This window comes from Mercenaria mercenaria, chromosome 1 (assembly GCF_021730395.1).
Source record: "Mercenaria mercenaria strain notata chromosome 1, MADL_Memer_1, whole genome shotgun sequence".
Lineage (NCBI taxonomy): Eukaryota > Metazoa > Mollusca > Bivalvia > Venerida > Veneridae > Mercenaria > Mercenaria mercenaria.
The window spans coordinates 81,237,978-81,260,973 of NC_069361.1; the positions used below are offsets into that span (position 1 = coordinate 81,237,978).

General features: G+C 35.2%; 2 protein-coding genes across 4 annotated transcripts in view; one reads left to right on the forward strand and one right to left on the reverse strand.

Annotated features, from left to right (window-relative positions):
* The window catches only part of LOC123532461 (double zinc ribbon and ankyrin repeat-containing protein 1-like), a 51,097-nt gene extending 50,813 nt beyond the window's left edge, over positions 1 to 284 (reverse strand). For both annotated transcript variants that reach the window (XM_045313929.2, XM_045313907.2), the window contains exon 1: positions 193 to 284. The gene's annotated coding sequence lies outside the window, so the exon portion shown is untranslated. The remainder of the gene's footprint in view (positions 1 to 192) is intronic.
* Positions 285 to 9,256: 8,972 nt separating this feature from the next.
* Positions 9,257 to 22,996, forward strand: part of LOC123532423 (probable ATP-dependent RNA helicase DDX52) — a 69,741-nt gene continuing 56,001 nt past the window's right edge. Inside the window, exon 1 of one of the 2 annotated variants that reach the window (XM_053552388.1) lies at positions 9,257 to 9,390. In XM_053552388.1, the coding sequence (XP_053408363.1) occupies positions 9,304 to 9,390 (87 nt within the window). In that variant the 5' untranslated portion in view covers positions 9,257 to 9,303. Of the gene's footprint in view, positions 9,391 to 10,058; positions 10,113 to 22,996 lie in introns of those variants that run through there. The other variant, XM_053552396.1, reaches the window with a different exon arrangement.

A 22,996-nucleotide genomic window follows, 5' to 3' on the forward strand; every position in this document is an offset into this window, starting at 1 on the left:
TTGATTTCAATGCAACTTTGAAAGTCATTCATGCATGCCATGCAGACATCTTCAACATCATGCATTTTTCGGTGTCATGCTAGAGAATATTTTATATTGAAAGAAAGTTCGAACAACTGTATTTTCTTGTCACATTTGTGGCAATATATATACAGTGTATATTTCCCCACAACATGCAAGTACGATACTTACAAAGCCTGCTAAAAAAATCCCTGGAAGAAATTTATTTTCCAATTTGACAGATGTGTTCGGGCACCTGCATAGCAACCCCCGCGAAATGTAACGCTCATTTTCATTGGTCAAGTTGACTTGGTTTGGTTGTTAGTGGATTTATTTTTATTTTCTAATATTATCGAATCAACGTGCAGGTAATGGTCAGACTCTGCTATTAAGTTTTCTATAGGCGCACATTGTAGTCGTTTTAAAAAACTCTGTCAGAGCTTATGTTGTATTGTTATATGTCTTGCCGACTTAAAATAAAACTTATCTTATCTTACCCCAGGGTTCGGTCCTCGGGCCTCTCTTATTTCTTATCTATATCAACGAGCTACCTGACTTTGTTAAACACTCTAAAGTTCGACTCTTTGCAAATGACACGGCTATCTACCTTTCTCTGACTGTCTCTTACCATTCAAGCCTACTACAACAAGACTTACAGCAACTGGAACTCTGGGAAACAAAATGGGACATGAAATTCAATCCGTCTAAATGCCAAGTATTACAGATCACTAAGCGTAAAACACCTATACCAACACAGTACCTTTTACACAAAACCATCTTACAAACAGTACCATCTGCAAAATACATTGGCATAACTATATCACACAACCTTACATGGAATGACCACATTGACAACATCACCAAAAAGCAAATCAAACATTGGGTTTCCTAAGACGTAACATCAAAGTGCACCCAGAAGGGTTAAAATCACAAGCATACAATACACTTGTACGGCCCCAGCTGGAATACAGTTCCACTGTGTGGTCCCCCCACTCTGATACTCTGGTTGATCATCTTGAGTCTGTGCAGCGCAGGGCTGCACGCTGGGCCAAGCGTGATTACGGCCGTACATCCAGTGTAGACAACATGCTGACTTCCCTAAATTGGCGACGCCTTGCACTCCATCGCATTGACCAGCGCCTGGTTATGTTTTATAACATCTTGCATAACCAGGTCACCATCCCATTACCGGACTACCTAACACCCAACACTAGATCTTCCAGAACCAATCATTCCCAGGCATTCGTTCAAGTATCACCCTCATCCAACTATCATAAATTTTCATTCTTTCATCGTACAGTATATCATTGGAATGCCTTGCCTTCAGATGTTGTCAACTCGTCTGGGCCAGTGTTCAGTCAGGCTGTAAGCCAGATTGAGCACATATCACCTTAAATACACCTGCCCTGTTTTTAACCATTCTCCTTCTTGCTTTTTACCACTACTTTTTACTCGTTTAACATTCTTGCTAGTTGACGCGCAAAGTCTATGTCCCCAGCAGGGGTTTGACTATATGGAAGATAGATAGATAGATAGATATCTTATCTTACCTTAAGAAATGACTAGCATCCAGAAACAAATCAGAAGTGCTAACTGGTCATACCTCGAATCCGTAATTTTTACAGAAAACTCTGGTGAAGGTCAAAAGAAAAATATTCCACTCTTATATTAAGCACAACAAAACTGAAAACTTTGGTATAGCCCCACTTAGTAGCAATGGTCATATTCATTCAGACCCAGTCACCAAGGCCAACATACTCAACAGTCAGTTTGAGTCTGTTTTTCTTCCGCCTACAGCCACTCAGCCTTAAGCAGTTATTAGAAAGTGCAGTTTCTATTCTTACTCACCCACCTATGTCCCCAATAACGATAAGTGTCGAAGGTGTAGACAATCTACTACTAGGTTTAAACCCTCATAAGGCATCTGGGCCAGACGAAATTTCACCTAGGTTATTGCAAGAACTGCATAATGAAATTGTCACTTTACTAAGATCATCTTCCAACGGTCACTTGACATTGGCATTATTCCAAACAATTGGAAACATGCGGTCATAGCACCGGTTTTCAAAAAATGTCAGAAATCCAAACCCAGTAATTATAGGCCTATCTCCCTGACTTGTATAGCATCCAAATTATTGAAGCAGATACTAGTCTCCAACATAATATCATACTTTGATAACAACAACGTCCTTAGCCCACAACAACATGGTTTCAGGTCAAAGCATAGTTGTAAGAATCAACTCATAGGTTTTACCCGAAAAATAGCAGATAATCTAGAAAAAAGGTCAACAAACTGGTGTAATCATATGTAATTATAATGGATTTTCGCAAAGCTTTTGACAAAGTAGATCACAATAAATAAGTCCATAAACTCAAATATCTAGGTATCAATAATAAGGTCACCACTTGGGTTAAGTCATTTCTCAGTAACAGATCTCAGCAAGTGCTTGTTGAGGGTAAAGTCTCTGAAAGGTTACCTGTCCTATCAGGGGTCCCCCAGGGCTCAGTCCTTGGCCCTTGTCTATTTCCCGCTTACATTAATGATTTTCCAAGTAGCATCAAAAGTCGAGCCCGTCTCTTTGCTGATGACACCATTGTTTACCTAGCCATCAAATCCAAATCCTCCGTACAAAGCTTACAGCAAGACTTCTACTGTTTAGAAAAACGGGAAAAAGAATGGCCATTGGAATTTAATCCCGATAAAAGCGAACTTCTAAGAATGCACCGTAAAAGAAATCCTGTCATATAATCCTTACACCCTAAATACTAGTAATGTCCAACTTCAGTCCACTGACCATGCAAAATATCTTGGTGTCACCTTAAGTAATAACTAGATCTGGTCAAATCACATAAATAACATAACACCCAAGGCCAGTAATACCCTCCGCTTCATCAAAAGGAATGTTAAGACTACTAACAGACAGGTTAAAGAAATGGCCTATAAAATCTATTTCTGCCCCCAGGTCGAGTACTGTTCCACAGTCTGGCACCCCTGGCAAAATATTTCACTTATAAAGTAGAAAGGGTACAAAGATCTGCAGCCCGCTATGTTTTTAATGATTACCATATACCAGTAGAGTCTCAGATATGTTAACAGTAGTAAATTGGAAGACCCTAAAACAAAGAAGAAATCATTCCTCACTGGTTATGTTCTATAAGATAAGAAATGAATTAGTGGCAGTGGACCATCATCATCTCATACAGACACGAAATTTAAACTGTCCAAAACATTCTACCATACGAATTCCTTTTTCCAGAGGACTATCTGGCTATAGTTTACCAACACATATCCAGTCCAGCCCCACTTTAAAGACATTTGTTAACGGGCTGGACTCGCACTCTCTAATACTATAATTTACTGTTTTTAACTGTATACTTTTGGTCTTTTATCTTTTTAACTTTACACGTAACATTTTTTACTAACACTGTTTCCTGACAGCGCCTGCCAGTCATAATCGCTAGACACTAAAAGTACCATTTTTATTTGGGCATGCTCGATCCATTTTTAGCTCACCTGTCACGAAATGACAAGGTGAGCTATTGTGACCGCTTGATGTCCGTCGTGCGTCGTCCGTCAACAATTTCTAAAAAAATCTTCTTCTTGAAAACCACTGGGCAGAATTACACCAAACTTCACAGGAATGATCCTTGGGTGGCCCCCTTTCAAAATGGTTCAAAGAATTGAATTCCATGCAGAACTCTAGTTGCTATGGCAACCGAAAGGAAAAAAACTGTAAAACTTGGGACCCCCGGGGCGGGGCCATATTTGACCTTAGGGGGATAGTTTGAACAATCTTGGTAGAGGACCACTAGATGATGCTACATACTAAATATCAAAGCCCTAGGCCATGTGGTTTTGTACAAGAAGATTTTCAAAGTTTTCCCTATATAAGTCTATATAAACCATGTGACCCCCGGGGCGGGGCCATATTTGACCCTAGGGGGATAATTTGAACAATCTTGGTAGAGGACCACTAGATGATGCTACATACCACATATCAAAGCCCTAGGCCATGTGGTTTTGTACAAGAAGATTTTCAAAGTTTTCCCTATATAAGTCTTTATAAACCATCTGATCCCCCGGGGCAGGGCAATATTTGACTCTAGGGGGATAATTTGAACAATTTTGGTAGAGGACCACTAGATGATGCTACACACCATATATCAAAGCCCTAGGCCCTGTGGTTTTGAACAAGAAGATTTTTTAAAGTTTTTCCTTTCGGTTGCCATGGCAACCAGAGTTCTGCACGGAATTCAATTCTTTGAACAATTTTTAAAAGGGGGCCACCCAAGGATCATTTCTGTGAAGTTTGGTGTAATTCTGCCTAGTGGTTTTCAAGAAGAAGATTTTTTAGGGAATGTTGACGGACGGACGACGCACGACGCACGCCGGACATTGAGCGGTCACAAAAGCTCACCATGAGCCTTTGGATCACTATGTCGCAGCTATTTTAATGGACCTGAGTAAAGCCTTTGATTGTTTACCACATCCAATTTTATTAGAAAAACTTCAGAGTTATGGTCTTTCAGAAAATTCGGTTAAACTTTTGTCAAGCTATCTGTCCTCACGTAAACAACAAATTAAAATAAATGATATTGTCAGCTCATGGGCAAATATAGAACTGCGGGAAGTGAGAACTAAACATCCTTAAAAATTATTCTGGCACACTTGAACATTAATAGTTTAAAATCAAAATTTGTAGAAATATCTGAAATCTTAAATGATATGATAGTAGACTTGTTATTTCTTTCAGAGACGAAACTGGACAATACCTTTTTAGATGCTACTGTAAGTGTGCCAGGCTACAAACTGAAGAGACGCGATAGAAATATAAACGGGGGTGGTTTATTGGCATACACCAGAAGTGACATTCCATCAAGGAGAAGAAAAGATTTAGAATCGGATCACTTAGAAAATATTGTTATAGAGGTAAATTTGAACAAAACAAAATGGTGTTTTCTAAATGTATATAGACTTCCAAATCAAATTGATGAATTTTTCTTTGATCATCTTACTAAAACACTGGATAAATGTATAAATTTTTATGACCATTATGCAGTAGTGGGTGACTTAAACTGTGACTTATTGTCAGAAACCAAAGGAAGAAATATCTCAGATTTCTGTGAACTTTTTTGTCTTAAAAATATTATTAAGGAGGCTACCTGTTTCACCAAAAAATTTCAGTCCTTCTCTTTTAGATGTATTTTTAACAAATTCCAAATCTTTATGTATAAAAACATTAAACTTTGCAACAGGAATCAGTGATTGCCACAACATGATTAGCACTGTAATAAATAATACAATTCCAACTTTTGAAAAACAAAAAATTTCATATAGAAGTTTTAAAAACTTTAATATAGATACTTTTCAAAATGATCTTTCACAAATAAATCTTTCTGGAGATACTCCTCAAGAATTATCAGATGTGTATCATATATATAATAAATTTGAAGAAGATGTAACAAAAATCATAAATGAACATGTTCCTGTTAAACAGTCATATAGGAAGAGAGAACAATTGCCATATATGAACAAAACATTAAGGAAAGCAATTTACCATAAGAAAATGGCATATCACAAGTATCTGAAAAATAAAAATTCAAAAAATTGGGAAAAATACAGACAGAACAGAAACATGGTAAATAAGATTAAAAAGCAATCAATTAAAAATTATTTCTTAGAAAGATGTGTAGGCGGTAGCAAATCCTCAGATTTCTGGCAAACAATTAAACCCTATCTATCCAAAAAGTCAGGAAAAAATGATTCAAAAATTACATTAAATGAAAATGGAATTACAGTATCTGATAAAAAGGAGGTGTCCGAAATATTTAATGAATTTTTTGTTCATGTGGCTAAAGACATAGGCAAGGATAAAATTTTTAACTCTGAAGATCATGAAAGTATACATAAAATAAATGAAAAAGGTTTTATTCCAGGCAGTTTTTCTTTTCAACCAACAGATCATAAAACAGTTACTAAAATTATAAACAAATTTCTACAAAAGGCTACAGGTGTTGATAAAATATCGGCTAAAATTTTGAAACTAGGAAAAGAATCTCTGGTACCCTTTTATACTGATTTGGTAAATATTTCAATTTCTACAAATGTTTTTCCAGATAGGTTAAAAGAGGCCCAGGTAACGCCAATTTTTAAAAAGAATGACCCTTTCAGTAAAACAAACTACAGGCCAGTCAGTATCCTGCCAAACCCTTCTAAAATTTATGAAAAGGTATTATCAGATCAACTTACCTCTTATTCTGAAAATATTTTTGATGATTTTTTATGTGCGTTCAGAAAGTGTCACGGCTGCCAAACAACTTTATTAAGGTTATTAGAGGACTGGAAATGTGCACTGGACTCAAATCACTATGTCGCAGCTATTTTAATGGACCTGAGTAAAGCCTTTGATTGTTTACCACATCCAATTTTATTAGAAAAACTTCAGAGTTATGGTCTTTCAGAAAATTCGGTTAAACTTTTGTCAAGCTATCTGTCCTCACGTAAACAACAAATTAAAATAAATGATATTGTCAGCTCATGGGCAAATATAGAGAAAGGAGTTCCCCAGGGTTCCATATTAGGGCCTCTCCTCTTTAACATTTTTATTAATGATATTTTCTACTTTATCAAAAAAGCACCCTCTATAACTATGCTGACGATAATACACTCTCCTTCTGTTCATCAAATTTTGATCTCTTATTGACAACATTACAATTAGAAAGTGAAATATTTATACATTGGTTTAGAATAAATTGTATGCAGGCAAATCCAGACAAATTTCAGGCAATAGCAGTTGGCAAAAAAACTAAAGATAAATCACCAAAATTCAACATAGGTAGTACTGTAATAAATTGTGAGGATGAGGTAAAATTATTAGGAGTTGACATAGATTTTAATTTAAAGTTTGATAACCATATAAAAAATATTTGTGCTAAGGCAGCAAAACAACTTAATGTATTAAAAAGGATTGGAAAAAACTTAGGTAAATTAAACAGACTTACAATTTTTCATACTTCCATATTATCAAATTTTAATTTTTGTCCTTTGTCTTGGCATTTTTGTTTTGTAAAGAATACCAGAAAAATAGAAAAGATCCAGGAAAGAGCTCTCAGATATGTTTATAATGACTACAGTAGTTCCTATGATGAATTGTTAAACTTTGCCAAATTACCATCATTACATGTAAGACGTTTAAGAACAATGGCAGTTGAAACATATAAGATATTAAATAATTTGGCACCTCCAGTATTGTCCAACCTTGTTAATAAAAAAGATTCTAACTATAACTTTAGGTATTCAAATATTCTTCAGGTACCACAAGTCAGAACTTCAAATTTTGGTAAGAACTCCTTCAGGTATGCTGCACCTGTTGTGTGGAATTCCCTTCCTGAAAGCTACAGAAATGCTGTAAACTTCAGTCAGTTTAAAAATCAGATTTCTTTTTGGAATGGATATGATTGCAAATGTTCTTTGTGCAAAACTTGAATCTCTCGAATAGTCGCATCTTTTTTATATACCCATAGAACAGGTTAGCAGCATACTTGATTGATGTATATGTTTTCCTGCGTGACATTATGTATTTAATTTTTGCCCTGTATTTTTGGTTTTGCTTGCATGTAGTTGTATATTATCTATTTTTTCCTGTAGTTGTGCTGTCTTGATTTCCATCATGCAGTAGTATTATTTTCTTATTTTGCCTTGTCTTTCAGTTATGTCTTGCATGCAGTTGTATTTGCTTGGCTTTTCCTGCAGTTATGCTTTCTTTAATATTCTTGCTATCATGTAGTAGCTGCTGTTCAGTTCACCTCATGTCTGATCCTGAGATGATAACTTCCTTTAGCTTTCTTTTAAATTATGCATTTTTGTGCTTGTTTTGATGGTTTCACTTTTTTACATTTATTTTCTTATGGCAGTTTTTAGGTCACTGACCTAGAACAGCAGCTGTTACATGGTTTTTTTTAAATTCAATTACATGGTCTTAAATGTACTGCTTTACATGGCTGTTAAATATAAAATCTATCAATATCACATTCAAAATGCTGCCATATGTCATTTTTATGTTTCTTTCCATGTGCTAATATGCATGGTTTGTTTTATATACCAGATCTCCTTGATTGTGCAATGCTATTATAATGTTCTGTCTTTGTGCTAGATGTAATTTTTAGGTTAATTTGCAACAATAATTATTTTAATGTTCATATGTTTTTTAACCATATCCTTCTTTTACAGCTTGTTTTACTTTTGTTCCTTATTAATTTGTTAACATATAGTCGGTTCAAAAGCACCTAGAGTGCTTATGTTGTATTATTACTTGTCTTGCCGACTCAAAATAAAATTTATCTTATCTTATCTTATCTTAACGAACGCCGAGCTTTTTTTGCTATTAAACATCACAGGCGCTTTGAAGACATTTAATAGCTTCATCATTTTTTGGTATATATATAGCTCAAATTTCGTATAGTAGGCTTACTTAACATTATTGACGATATGAAAAAACAACCATGTCAATAAATTAAAAAAGAAACGAACGCCGAGCTTTTTTTGCTATTAAACATCATATGCGAAAATAGCGAAAAAAGATTTTTCTATGGTGCGCTTTGAAAACATTTAATAACTTCATCATTTTTCGGTATACATAGCTCAAATTTCGTATAGTAAGCTTTATTAACATTGTTGACGATATGAAAAAACAATCATGTAAATAAATTAAAAAATAAACAAATGCCGAGCTTTTTTTGCTATTTAAAGTGTTCTTTTGCAACAAAAAAAGTGTTTTCTGTATTTAGGCATACCGTTATAATAGTCATGTTTATGGTTTGCCATTACTGAAGAAGAAGAAGTAGACTTTTCTCCCGACGGTAGAGTCCACACGGTATCGTCCACACTTTAATCTAAAAGAGGGGCCTCCGTGGCCGAGTGGTTAGAGTCGCTGACTTCAAACCATTTGCCCCTCATCGATGTGGGTTCGAAACCTCATTTGGGGTGTAGAATTCTTCACGTGAGGAAGCCATCCGGCTGGCTTACGGAAGGTCGGTGGTTCTACCCAGGTGCCCGCTCGTGATGAAATAGTGCACGGAGGGGCACCTGGGGTCTTCCTCCACCAATAAAGCTGGAAAGTCGCCATATGACCTTAAATTGTGTCGGTGCGACGTTAAACCCAACAAAATAAATAAATAAATTAATCTAAAAGACGAAATGTAAGGGTAGATTTCCCGGATGCATCACGATAAAACATTATATGAATTAATTCTGTAATGCTTTTTTTCCTAATCAAGTTTAATCAAATATCGTTTCCGGTTAGCATGGATGCCTACGATTTGTTTCGAAAATTAGGTTCTGGAGCAAAATTTGACTTCAAACGATTTAGATCTGATGCAGAGAAACTACATGTAAATAGTGTTTATTGTTTAATTGCTTGCGATTAACTGTGTGTTTGTATAGAAGGAGTTAACTCATGAATGTCATTAATTTTCGCGACCGTATGTTTGGACATGTTAAGGTTAGACACAGCTTTTTTCCATGATTGACCTCCATTGTGCATCACTGATCCATTTTGCGTTGAATAATATGAATTAAGGCACCACCTAAAATGGCAATTTACGTTTAGATATCTTATTACTAAGAAACTACTCACTATTCAAAAGAAAGATAAAATTCGCGAGAACCTATTCACTTGAAACAGAGCAGGGATAACACTCGCCCAGTGCAGCCAGATTTGAAGCTGGTCGAGTCAATTTTTCAAGATAGTCGCCCAGCCAGCGAATGGCTTTGGATTCTCCTAATGTCAATATTCTGGGTTTTTCCGGGACTGTCTTATTAATATATGCACAACGTCACTTAAATCGACTAGTTAAAATTACCGTTATATACTATTATTACTACGACCAATCAGCATACGCAGATCATTTACTCCGTCACTAACAATGGCTACGCCCATAGAAATACAGCACTAGAAAGTAGAGGTTTATTGAAGGTTGTTAAAGAGCTTAGAACGGCCGGTTGCGGCGACAAAACGAAATATTATCAGGATTATGAAAAGGCCAATGAGGACTTTTAATGAAAAATGGGCTGTTAACAGACCGTGGCTTCTTAGAACACCGACCGCAACATGGTTTGTACTTTTTGTACAAGTAATAATTTCTTGACAGGCTGCAAGTCCTTAACTCGACAATGTAACAAAATATTAGAATTCAGATGTCCATAAGCAGGGATCGAATTTAGCGGTCGCTAACTCGCAAAATTCGAGTAAGAATAAAAAAAATGCGAGTAGAAAATCATGGCACTCGATTATTTTCGTGATCACGTTCGAAAATCGGGGAATTCGCTCAAACTGTCCATTTCTCTTTAAAAACTCCTTTGGAGCAGTTTATTTACCAATAATCACATGACTGCTTGTAGACGCTTGTCGCTTTATAAACAATATGCCAATAAACAACCCAGATCCTCTAGTGCTGCAAAAATCATTCAAACTTTAAATTAAGTGCCTCCATGTTTGACAGGCTGTGTCCTATGTTTAGAACATGTCGTGCACTGGTTGATTACAACTTTCCTCTTTCAGTGTGAGTTTGATGAGTGGTCTGTATTTACAGGGTTAGATACTAACAGGAGGAACACCAACTTGTAAAAGATGGTGTGCTGTCAGGATACCTGTTTTTTTTGGTCAATGATAAATAAAAATAAATATTAATTTCTGTTTGAAAAATATCGTAAGATATTTTGCTAATAAACAGTTAAAATATGTATGTACCTAAGGTGGAAAGTTAGTGCTGGTCCTGAATAATAAAAAATCAACAGTTAACAGATGCTTACAGATTGCATACATGTATTTTGCATCTATGTGATATAAACTTAAAATAAGAATTCTCGACTTGTTTTGACATTTGTTGTGATTTTTTCATATATCATATTAAGAGGGATCCCAAAACCTGAGGAGGACCCCAAGATTTAAAAGGTAGAGATTCCTTTGTGCACCCTGTTCAAATAAGTTAGTGTCTAACCCTGATTTATATTTAAGAAATTGATGTATTATGGCAGGAAGCAAATTACAAGACTTATTATTAAGTATGTAGATCTAAACCACTGTTAGTATATTTTTCCGCTAATAATAGCTGGGCCCCTAGAATTTGCCTGTAAGGAGCCCAGATGGCTAATAGACTCTGAGTGTTAATTTATATCCCTGCAGAGCAAGTTTACATTTAGTGTCATCATACCTGTTACACCAAATATCATACTTTGCAAAACTCACAGGAAGCCAGTGTCACAGTGACGTCATTCTCCATGTTCTTGAACTGGCTTTAGTATTTTCTTTTTTGTTTGCACTCCGCACAGAATCTTGATGGCCTTTACACTGCCTTACTGTTTGAAAAATATTTTTCAGTTGCATATACATTTTCAAATCGAAAAAAGAAATACCGGTAAAAGAAACATGTTTGCACGGTTTACGAATTTCAGTGACTGATTTGGGGTGCTATTACTCATGCAGATAACCAGTCTGCGGACAGTACATAAAACCAAAGAGCTATAAAAATAAATAGATCGGCAACTTGAAAGGCATATAGAGCAAATCTCGCCAACATCACGTGGGAACTGAATGAGATCTCGTTTTACCAGTGTATGAAACGGACAGCAGAATGATAAAAATTTGTGTTGTGAAAAACTTTCTATCAGATTGTTTGTTTATAGTTCTGGCTACCATAACTTAACTGACGCTATTTTTATTTTCTGATGGTCGCGTCCATTAAGATCCATAACAGCATATAAACATCTCTGAGCTGAATATTTTTAGCTAGTTTGTTTACAATGATAATGGTGTTTTTTTAATGTTATTAGTATTTTCTACACGGGAATGAATGAATTTATGATTGGAAGTCTGAGAAATCAACAGTTGTTGTTTGAAAATTGGACCCGATTCAGTTTATTACGTGCCAGCCGTATCGCCAGTGTAATACTTTAGTAAGTGTCACTCTGTTGATTTGATCACGGGTGATCAAGTCAGCAATGGCTTCATTAAGATAACGCGGTGACACAAGCTTACGCGAGATTATCTGCTGTTTCCATTCTGTGTATTTTATATTTCTTTGATAAAAACGGAACCTGAAGACATCGAAAAATTGCCTTGGCACAGGGGTTCCATTTGATCCAATTTGCAACAATTTTATATGATTCTAAAGGCAGTCAGTTGGCGATAATTAGATTTCTGAATAACAAATTGGATGATTATACTCATTATTTTGTGTGCTTGATACGATTGAGCGGTCGGCCTTTATGATATAGCAAATGTTTTTTATTGTTACCAGGTCTTAGTTTCGGGGGGAAAATGCTTTAAATAAGCAGAAATTGTAAGTTTTGAATAGCTATGATGAAAGAAAATAAATTAAAACAGGTATTATTTATCAGGAATTTAAATCTTTAGTTTTCCATATTTGTCACATGTTTTCGCGACCGTGATTTTTGGACATACCTGTTCTTTCTAACGAGATTTTCTAGCACAATCATAATAATTAGTCAATAAAAAGTCTGTATTTAAGAAAAATATGACAACTGTTGCAAAAGCAGATAATATTTTGAAGCATTTTTGTTAATAAAATATGCAAAGGCATCAAACCCCACCCACCATTCTTGCAATACCCTGAAATCCCGAAAATAAGTCGGTCTTGAAAATAAGCTGGTCTCGAAAATAAGCCACTACTTCACTACAGGCAAAAAGGGCTCATAAATAAGCCGCACTCAAAAATAAGCCGTTTTTATCAGTAATAGTATCAATTACTTTGCTAGGACACCATAATATTATTATGAGATAGCCAAAGGTTACCAGTGTGTACATAGCAGATTTATTTCTGCACGTAATAGCAATAAAACATACCTTGGAATAAAGACACTTAAAGCAATGCAAGTTTTGCTGATATTTAAAGCCCTGGACAAATTATGGATGAATTTTCAAATAACTTGGCATGAATGTGTACCACAGTAAGACGACTCAAAAATAAGCCAGTCTCGAAAATAAGCCACCAAATACTTACGAAAATTTAAAATAAGCCGCGGCTAATTTTCGGGATTTCAGGGTAGTTTATTACTTAAAACTAAATAAGCCCAATAATGTTTATTATGAAATAAATATTAATAAAAGAACTTTTGGTTATAATATTGTATTACCAGCTGCATACTATATAAGAAAAATTAGTCAATAATATCAACATGTTTGGACAGGACTCCTGTATTTTAGAAAAGGACCCTTCAAAATTTGGACCCAAGGGTCCTGGGACTCCTGGGTTTTCAGGTCTAGTGGAACCCCTTTGGTATATGCTGACAACAAAGACAAATAACTATATATGGACGTTACCGTCTCTGGGGATTTTCATCCCCTATTATGCCTCTTTCTCGTAATTCCGAGCCTTCTCATTGAACCGAGCCTTTAGAAAATTAGCACTTGCTTCTAAATTTGCATGTTGTGACAGTTCAAAAGGAATAAAAAGAAAATAGTATTGTCGACATTAAAATAGAAATATACACAACAGAAAAGGACGGGATATGATAAGATATGCGAAATGGTCCCCAAAATAATTAGAATAATTATGAAAACTCCATAAATGAAATTTTAACTGTCTAAAACAAAAAAGAAGATCATAATCATTAAAACTTTGACTTTTGAAAATTTCAAAACCAAGTTATTTGTACGACTCAGACCTTTAAAATACTCAGGGTCCGTGACTTTTACCTTTTTTACACGCGATTTACACACTACATGCTTGATTTTAATTGTGAGCCGGACCTGGTGTCAAGCTGAAGTTTTGCTGAGAAAATAAGGTTACTAAAATATACATTTTCAGAAAAAATCAGCTTGAGACCCGGTCTGGCTCATATTGAATTTCCACTTTTTATGCCCCCGAAGGGAGGCATATAGTTTTTGAACCATCTGTCGGACTGTCGGTCTGTCCGCAATTTTCGTGTCTGGTCCATATCTTTGTCATCCATGGATGGATTTTCAAATAACTTGGCATGAATGTGTACCACAGTAAGACGACGTGTCGCACGCAAGACCCAGGTCCGTAGCTCAAAGGTCAAGGTCACACTTAGACGTTAAAGGTCATATTTCATGATAGTGCATTGATGGGCATGTCCGGTCCATATCTTTGTCATTCATGCATGGATGTTAAAATAACTACGCATGAATGTGTGGCACAGTAAGACGACGTGTCGGGCGCAAGACCCAGGTCTGTAGGTCAAAGGTCCTAAACTCTAAAATCGGCCATAACTATTCATTCAAAGTGCCATCGGGGGCATGTGTCATCCTATGGAGACAGCTCTTGTTTCGCAATTTTTAGCCTCACCTTTCTTTGAAGAAAACAGGATAATGCGCTCATCTCTAAGCAACCAAGCATCAAACAGATACGCGGGAGTTTTGTTCTAATCATTAAACTGATAACCAAAAGTTGTTTTTATAAGAAAATTAAATGTTTAGAGCCGAGTTTAATACAAAAGTGAAACTGAAAGTAGATCTAGACATTTTAATGATCAGTTACGTGTTTTAGATCTACGTGAACTGTATTTCGGGATTATATTCAAGTTGATTTTGTTTAAGCGGCATTTTTAAAGAAAGAATAAAGTGTAATTAAAGTTGTTTAAAAAGAAAATTGTTATTGTTTACATAAATGTTATAGAGACAAGAAAGATAACTCATGCACACCACAACTAGTAGACACATGTAGATAGTTCTTTTATGTAAAAATTATGACGTAGTTTGTATAAAAGTCTCTGTGACGCAATCGGTACGCACGACGGCTGAAATGAAATTTTATGCCTGGTGTCAGTGGTATGCGAGATCAATTCCCAACAAATCCCGAAAAAACATTTTTTCTGGCAAAAACGACAGAAAGTAATATTCTTTGATGGTTGCAAACCATATTTAGACCATTCAAACCATACACCGATTACTTATCACATATGTTGAAAAAATTACTGTTATACATATTTCCTTGTCATAAAATACTACAGCATTTATCACCCATCTTACTGGAAATTCACTGAACTTTTAAATTAAAGGTTGAAATATTTTTTGATTGGTATTTCTCAACACTTACCCAAAGCTATTTCCTTGAAATCTGAAGTATTTGCTATCATATAAAAAAGAAATAGGTTTGAATTTTCAACCCCAATGTCACACTTTTACTTCATTATTTTGAAAACCACCCTTATAAGAAACAGTCATTAACCACTTACTGTAAAAAATTTTTGTCTGCAGACACAATTATATATCTGTTCTTAATTTAAAAAAACAAACTTTTTTTTAAAAAAAGCCTTAGTTTTTGAGAGCCAGTACAAATGATAACAAGTCTCGGTTCAATGAGAAAGCGGAGCTCTGGCTTTTTAGAGGGTGAGGGTCATCATGCGAAAGCCTGGATTATTCATTGACAACAGTCCTTAAAATTTTTCTTCATGTGGACTTTTTAAGTTTATATGTTGGAGTATCAAACTATAGCAAAAATTCTTTTGACGCGATCCTAGGAAATATTGAGTTATTTTTCTTTATAAGTTAGGGCAATATCTCCACGCGCGTCAGACACTCAAAAGAGCAAAAAAGTGGAAGAAACTTCCGATGAAATTTTCATCGCTGCCGCCGCTTTACATCCTATAGATTTAAATGCTGATTATGTCATGAATTGGCCATAAATTCAAATAAAACTTACATGTATCAAAAGGGGATTCAATTCCTCATTGAATTATGTAAAATTATGAAATAATTTCCAAAATTACGAATTTTCTGGTGATGTAAACAGATGTTTGTACGGTACATGATAAACGTTTACCGCATGTCTACACAGCCTATGTGCAAGCGATAAAACCAATAACTTTACATGATGGTGTACTGTGATATATCCTCCATTCTTCAAAGTTTTGTCGGTAAGATTGCCTGTCACAAAATATAAAACAATCTGACCGTCAAATTATTTTGACTAGAATAACACCAGGGACAAAACTACATTTGCATATATCCAGATTTTCATTCCAGGAGTCATGATACTAGGTGACTTTAACCTACCTGATAATGACTGGTCATAAAAATATCCTAGATCTTTTTCTTTCTAATTATCCTGCCCAAGTCAACACCACTAAAACCCTTCCAAGCCTTGGTACCTCAGACTATGACATTAAATAAATAAACTGAGTGATAAACACATCCCAACTACGTGCGGACCTCATCTGGTTATTCCCAAAAATTCTCAGACTTATAATTTTGCAAATGGGACAAAATGTATTCAAACATGAAAAAGAAAGGTAAACAATCAAACATTGTCCATGCATTTAATGCCCTAAAATGAGGATACAGAAGGAAATAAGAACCTTTTAATATTGGTCTTATTTGGAATCGGTTATTTTTACTGGCGGCTTCCAACCGGGTAGGAACAAAAAGTTCTACTCGCTTGTTAAACATAACAAAACAGAGAGTTGTCGTGTAGCCCTCTTGAAGTATGAGGGTTTAACTCATACTGACCTGGTCACAAAGGCAAACATCCTCAATGAACAGTTTGAATCTGTCTTTTCAAAGCCCCAACCCCTAAGCTTGAAAAAACAGCAAAAAAGAAACAAAGCCTAAATCAGCACCAGAGATGCCAACGATCCTCATAACTGCTGAGGGCATGGACAAGTTACTAATGGGGCTTAATCCAAATAAGAAAGCCTCTGGTCCTGGTGAAATTTCCCCATGATTACTAATAGAGCTTCACCAAGAGATAGCCCCAATCACCTTTCTTTCAAAGATATTCCAACTATCTCTTGAAACAGGTCAAGTCGCAAATGACTGGAAGAGAGCAACCAGTTTAGTACCACTTACGGGAAATCAAATAACTGCCCTTAATGAACAAATTGCACAAAAATATGTAAGGAAGTTACGGGATAAACAAATCTATAACAGTCTTTACATTGGCAGTATGTATCACAAAGCTATCTATTCTTATTTTCTGTTCAAACAATTTAGTTGCATCTTTCAAGCCTGTGATAGTTGCATGCATCTATAAGGCAAATATCTGACATGACTTGAGATTACTAGTTTTTAAAATGCTATTATTAAAATTGTAAATAACAGCAGACTTAAAAAGTGTCAAAAATGAGAAAGATTAAGATCAGAGTCATTGATAATCATAGGTTCGGAATAAAGAGGAACAATTTTAAGTAATTTTTTATAAAAAATCTCAAAAGTTTGTTCGGTTTTTGGAGCAGAGAGGTTTTGGATTACAAGGGTATTTTTACAATATAAAAGAATGAATAAGAATTTTGTGACCGAACAATTTGTTCTGTTTAGAGAGGCTTCCAGATTAGAGGGGTTTGGATTAAGGAGGTTCCACTGTATTTAAATTTTGCCGAGGTGTTTTGCAGATGGTCGTGTTACTAAAAATAGAAACAAGTTGGTTTTTCCAACATTTTATGTGATTTCATTAGCTGTACAAAACTTACTATGCAAGAATTTTCTTTAAATTATAATCAAAAATTGATTTCAGTTGGGAATTGTTTTGGGGATTGGGAATTTTTCGCTTCAAATTGGGAAAAATGGAGCATATTTGGCATTTGGAATGGGGCCAATATTCTGCCCCATGAGACAGGTGGAAAAAACCCTGATTAAATACAATTTGAAAATCAACAGAAAATCTCCAGATCTGGTCCCACAAAACATACGAAAATTTGACTGCTTCTGTACAGAGTAATGTTTGGCATCTTAGCCTGAAAGCTACAGTAGGAAAATACTGGCTTTTGCCTGAAAATTTGCCCACAAATTATTGTGATTAGCTAGGCTTTACTTGATTTAATAGCTTAAGCTCATGGACATGCAGTGGTACACATTTTGAATATTGGGTGTATTTAGTGACAAAATGCGGTAGGTCTGTCAGCAGTGGTGGGCTTATAAATAAATAATTTTCCACATTTTTGTTCTTGAGTGTCGAGGACCTGGGAGGCTCAGTTCTCTGTCCGGCAGTCACTCCATCCATCCATCACATTGTCTCGTGTATTCAACACTTAACTGTTTTTGTCTGATTCAAAGCTTGGAATACATGTACAACATCAGCATTAAGTGGACATGAGCATTTAATTGCAACTTTTATGCTCATTAGCTATTTGTTACTTACAGTCCTTTTTTGGACTTTACCATATTACAATTTTATTTGTACCTTGTATACCAAACTCCTAGTCCTACAATTTTCCATCCAATTTAGTTGAAACTTGAGAGATGTGATCATCATGAGGTAGACATGCTCATCTTATCAAAACTTTCATGTCTGATTATTATTATGAGTTGTACCCCTTTATGGGCTTACCATTATTACTACGACATCTGCACGTTGTGTACTCGTCTTCTAATTCAGTTTTCATTCTGTTCAAATGAAACTCGATTATTCATTATCATTATCAGTATGAAGTGCAAATCGAGGGTTCAACGCAATAGGGGCGTATCTACATATTTTACCAAAAATCACTTTTTTTGATTTTTCACTTTATTTTGACCTAATTTATATACTGTGAAAATTTAAACCAGATGTTTCAGTTATTTATATCATTATTTTGATATTGCAATAAGGGCGTATCTCAGATTGCCTTGATTTTTATGCGCAATATGGAAGTAAGTTGACTTACTGCCTTATTGCATGCAAAAAAGTATCTAGTAGTCTTAATATCTATCCTGCAATACAGGCTTGTGTAAACAGATAATTTCTGTGATGTCATAATGATGACATCATAAGGTATCAAGGGCATTATCCTGATGCATGACCCTTAAAGTAAATGTAGTATTGTCACATTTTATGACATTGAAGTCAAGAAAAGCTTTTTTATGCTTGTGAGAGTCAGTACTTACAAATGGTAGATTCATCCTGTGTGCATGGATATGTTAATATCAAATTTAGCTACAGTTAAATGATAGACCCCCAGGGTTTCCTCTGGGTCAATTTCACTTTGCACCAACAAATTCGCCAATCAGGAAAAGTTTGCGCCAGTGGCTCTCAAGTTGGAGCCAATAGTCTGTGATGGGCAACATACCATTTTCTTTTTCAATCTCTTTTTCATTTGATTCTTTACAGTAACCATGCAATTTGCTCTTGAACCAGTCTATACTAATATCACATTAAATCAAAAGTAGTTTTTAACTTCTCAACCATTTTCTAAACAAAAGTAACTGCTCAATCTATAAAATTATCCCTTTATATAGTTTGCCATTTTTAATTATTTCCCTTTATGGGTCATTTTCACTAAATAGATGTTTTTAAAACATGAATATTTATCCTAATATCACACTGAATCAAAAAAAGTTATTAATCTTCTCAACCATTTTCAAGAACATTTTCTAAACAAAAGTAATTGCTCAATCTATAAAAATATCCCTTTATAAAGTTTGCCATTTTTAATTATCTCCCTTTAATGGTCATTTTCACTAAATAGATGTTTTTAAAACATGAATATTTATCTCTTTATTCTTTTAACTTTCTGTTTCAAAATTAATTTAGGTCATTTATCAAAAACAGTGTTGTTTTATATTATTTTATAACTTTTGAAAAGCTTTTTAAAATGCTTAAGTTTCATTATATATATAACTAAGTTTCTATTTCCTTTCATACATACTACTGTATAGCGAAAATACCACCTACAGGAATTATTATCACTTTGTTTTGAAGCTCTGGGGTTGAGCTTTTTAAAATTACCCCCCATGTATCAATGCTTTACATTGGGCATGTAAAAGAACCAAAGGAACTGCTTTAGTTCATTTGTATCTCAAAAATTCTCCGATTGAAATTTACCAACGCGTAGATTTATTTAACAACGCTTGTGCAAAATTTATCTATTTAGGATCGGAGAATATGTGTATCTTTTGATCGCGCTTTTGATCGCCCTTTGACGTGTCATTATTTCCGGCATTTTCTCCGTCTCAGTTACTTCGGCGAATCGGATTGTCATTAAAATAATCCGTTTTATCTCGCGTATTTTGCATCATAAAAAGGGTGGTGCATTAGACGAAGCGCGCAGCTGATATTTCGTTTCATTTGCTTTCGTGTAAGTAGGCGGGGCTAAATATGGCGAATCAGATTGACTGATAATCGTTCTTGCGTGGAGGAACGCTCTAGTGCCTCAGCAAAGTTTTAAATTATGCCCCGAGGTGTAAATCGATATTGACACGTTGTGTATTGTCTTCGTGTAGTGTTAAATATCGGATAATCCGTTATTGCGTCATTGAGAAAGATCAGAAGATCAGATCCACGATTATCTTGTAGGCGCCAATGAAATTCGCCAATTGAAGAATTTTAGCGCCAGAATTTACATTTTGTCGCATTTGGCGCCATTGGCGACCGACAGCGGGAACCCTGGACCCCCATTCATCTTACTGCTACTTAATACACTAATAGCCCAATACTTTCAAAGTGAAAGCCATACTTGCCCCCACAATAATTATTGCCAAATAGAAAGATTTCAATACTCGTAAAATAAAATGAATATATTAACATTTTATCCAAAATTAACAGTTTAAAAATATTAATTGGGCTAGGTTATAAAAAGGCTATACTCTATTCTTGAAGACTTCAAAAGGTGTATCATGATTAAAGTAAGTCTATATTCTGTATTCTTAAAGATTTTTAAAGGTGTATCCTTGTTCTTAAAGATATTTAAAGATGTATCATGGTAGGAAATACCGGTATTTCAATTTCCTTGAATTTTGTAAAGTTGTACCATGGTTGAAGTAAGTCCATGTTCTATATCCTTGCAGGCTTTTTAAGATGTATCATGGTTTAAAAATATTTTTTTGCCCTTGAAAAATGTAAGGGAGTTAAAAAATTATTTTCTTGAAAACAAATAAATTGCAGTACCAGTTACTTGAAGATTTTTACACTTGTGCCTGCTTACTCGGTACAGTATTGCAAAAGGATTATAGTCCACGAAAACTGTAGGTGAAACTCCATATACATATAAAAGGGGAAGTCCAGCAATGAAATGTGATAATACATGAAAGGCGTCTGGCCTAGGAAAAACTCCTCAATAATCTGTACCAAAATTTTAGTTGTATGGCACCAAAAGAAACAAAATATTCAAAATGAGGTAGAAATGTGCAATTTTTAAAAAAAGTTAGTTACTTTAATAATAAAATGAAAATCAAAAAGGTGCCATACATCAAAAGCCAGTACTTCAGGCTATAGTTTACAGTGAACAGCCACAGCCTAAGACATACAACATAGTTTACATTCTTTGAAATGTAAGTGTGACTGTATTATTCAGTAACATAATAATACATGATGCCAGTTTGGTAATTTTCGAAGCTTTTTAGCTTATCTGATTTTTTTTTTTTAAATTGATGAGTTACTGTCATCGCTTGATAGGTGTCAACGTCTGCGTCAGTGTCCGCATGCTTTAAAACTTGCAACACTGGTTCAACATCAGTAACTGACTATGTACAGCAAGAAACATAACTCCATCCTGCTTTTTGCAAGAATCATGGCCCCTTTTGGAATAGGAAAATATCAGTTTTTTTGTTTTTTTTTAGTTAAATTTTGCATTTAGGTCAACTTTTCTCCTTAAAGGTCAAAGCTATTGCTTTAATTCTTGGTGAAGGTATTCGCTGACTCTGCAAAGCAAGTACCGTAATTTTAAATTGTTTTTGCAAGAATTATGGCCCCTTTTGAACTTAGAAAATCATGGGTAGACAATATTTCTATTATACAGAGACAATAAAATCAGATGAGCATCTGCACCCGCAAGGCTGTGCTCTTGTTTTGTATACTGCATATTTTCTATGCCATTTCAGCAAATTTCCTGGGCGTTTTTATCTTCTTATATTTACTTATAAACCAATTTGTGGTTCTTGCATTGTGCTCAGATGGAATATGTCAAATGATAGGCATGTTAAATCTGCAGCTATACAGATTCTTTTGGTATTAACATTGTTACAGTCACTGTGTGATTTTTGAGCCATCCAAAATTTCGTGAGCAAGGGTTGGATGGAGGCACTTTGAGTTGCCCTTGTATTATCGTCCAAATTTATGTTGTGCATATCTCAAAAAAGGTATTTTACAAAGTGTCATCAAGCTCCATTAAGTGAAATTGTGCACCTAGCTAGTATTTTAATTTGGATCTCTCACAGCTGACCAACATTTTATTTTAAGTCTGTGTCATATAACAGTAACTCAGAAAGTATTTGACATTAGAGATTATGAAACATTACAGGATTATTATTCAAAAGTTCTGTGCCTGCCCCCTTGGGTTTTGTTTGTGATTTTATTCAGCCAGACCATAGTTATGGCCCTTCACTTAATAAAAAATATGCATAAAATGGATATAAAAGTTTGTGTCACACTTTATCTTAAAACGTATTTGACCACGGGTCAAAGAGGATGAGTATTATTCAGCATGGAAATTTGTGCACCTGATTAAGTAAAAAAAATGCATAGGTGCAAACAAGTCTGTGTTGCCTGTATCTCAAGAAGTATTTGAATTAGAGTCAGAAAACATCAGAGGATTGTTATAACATGTGAACTTGTACATTTGGGTGTTCTGTTTGGGATTTCATTCAGCCAGTCAGAAGTTATGGTCTTTGACTTAGTGAAAAATACACATTAAAGTGGTGAAATATTTATCATAATTGTGTTGCATGTATCTAAGATATTTCACCCAGAGTCATGAAACCATGATGTATAGGTGGACGGATAGCTCAGTGGTTTGCACACTGGCCTTCCAATCCTGAGGTCGGGGGTTCGATCTCCGGCAGCTACTCTGGAATTTTCAGAAATGCTTTTCAGTGTTTCCCACCCAACTAGAGGTGTACTGGTCAGGAACCCAGGCAATGCTTGCGTGTATCAGTGCCATACACTGGGCACGTTAAAGAACCAGGCTGTCTATTCGCAACGAGCTAGGCTAAGTTAGCCGGACAAGCCTGTATCTGATTTCAGATCTCTCTGTCGTGGGGGCTTTGTCTCACTCTGTCCCTCTGGTCAGATCGCTCTGTGTCTGTACTAGTAGAGGATGAATTAT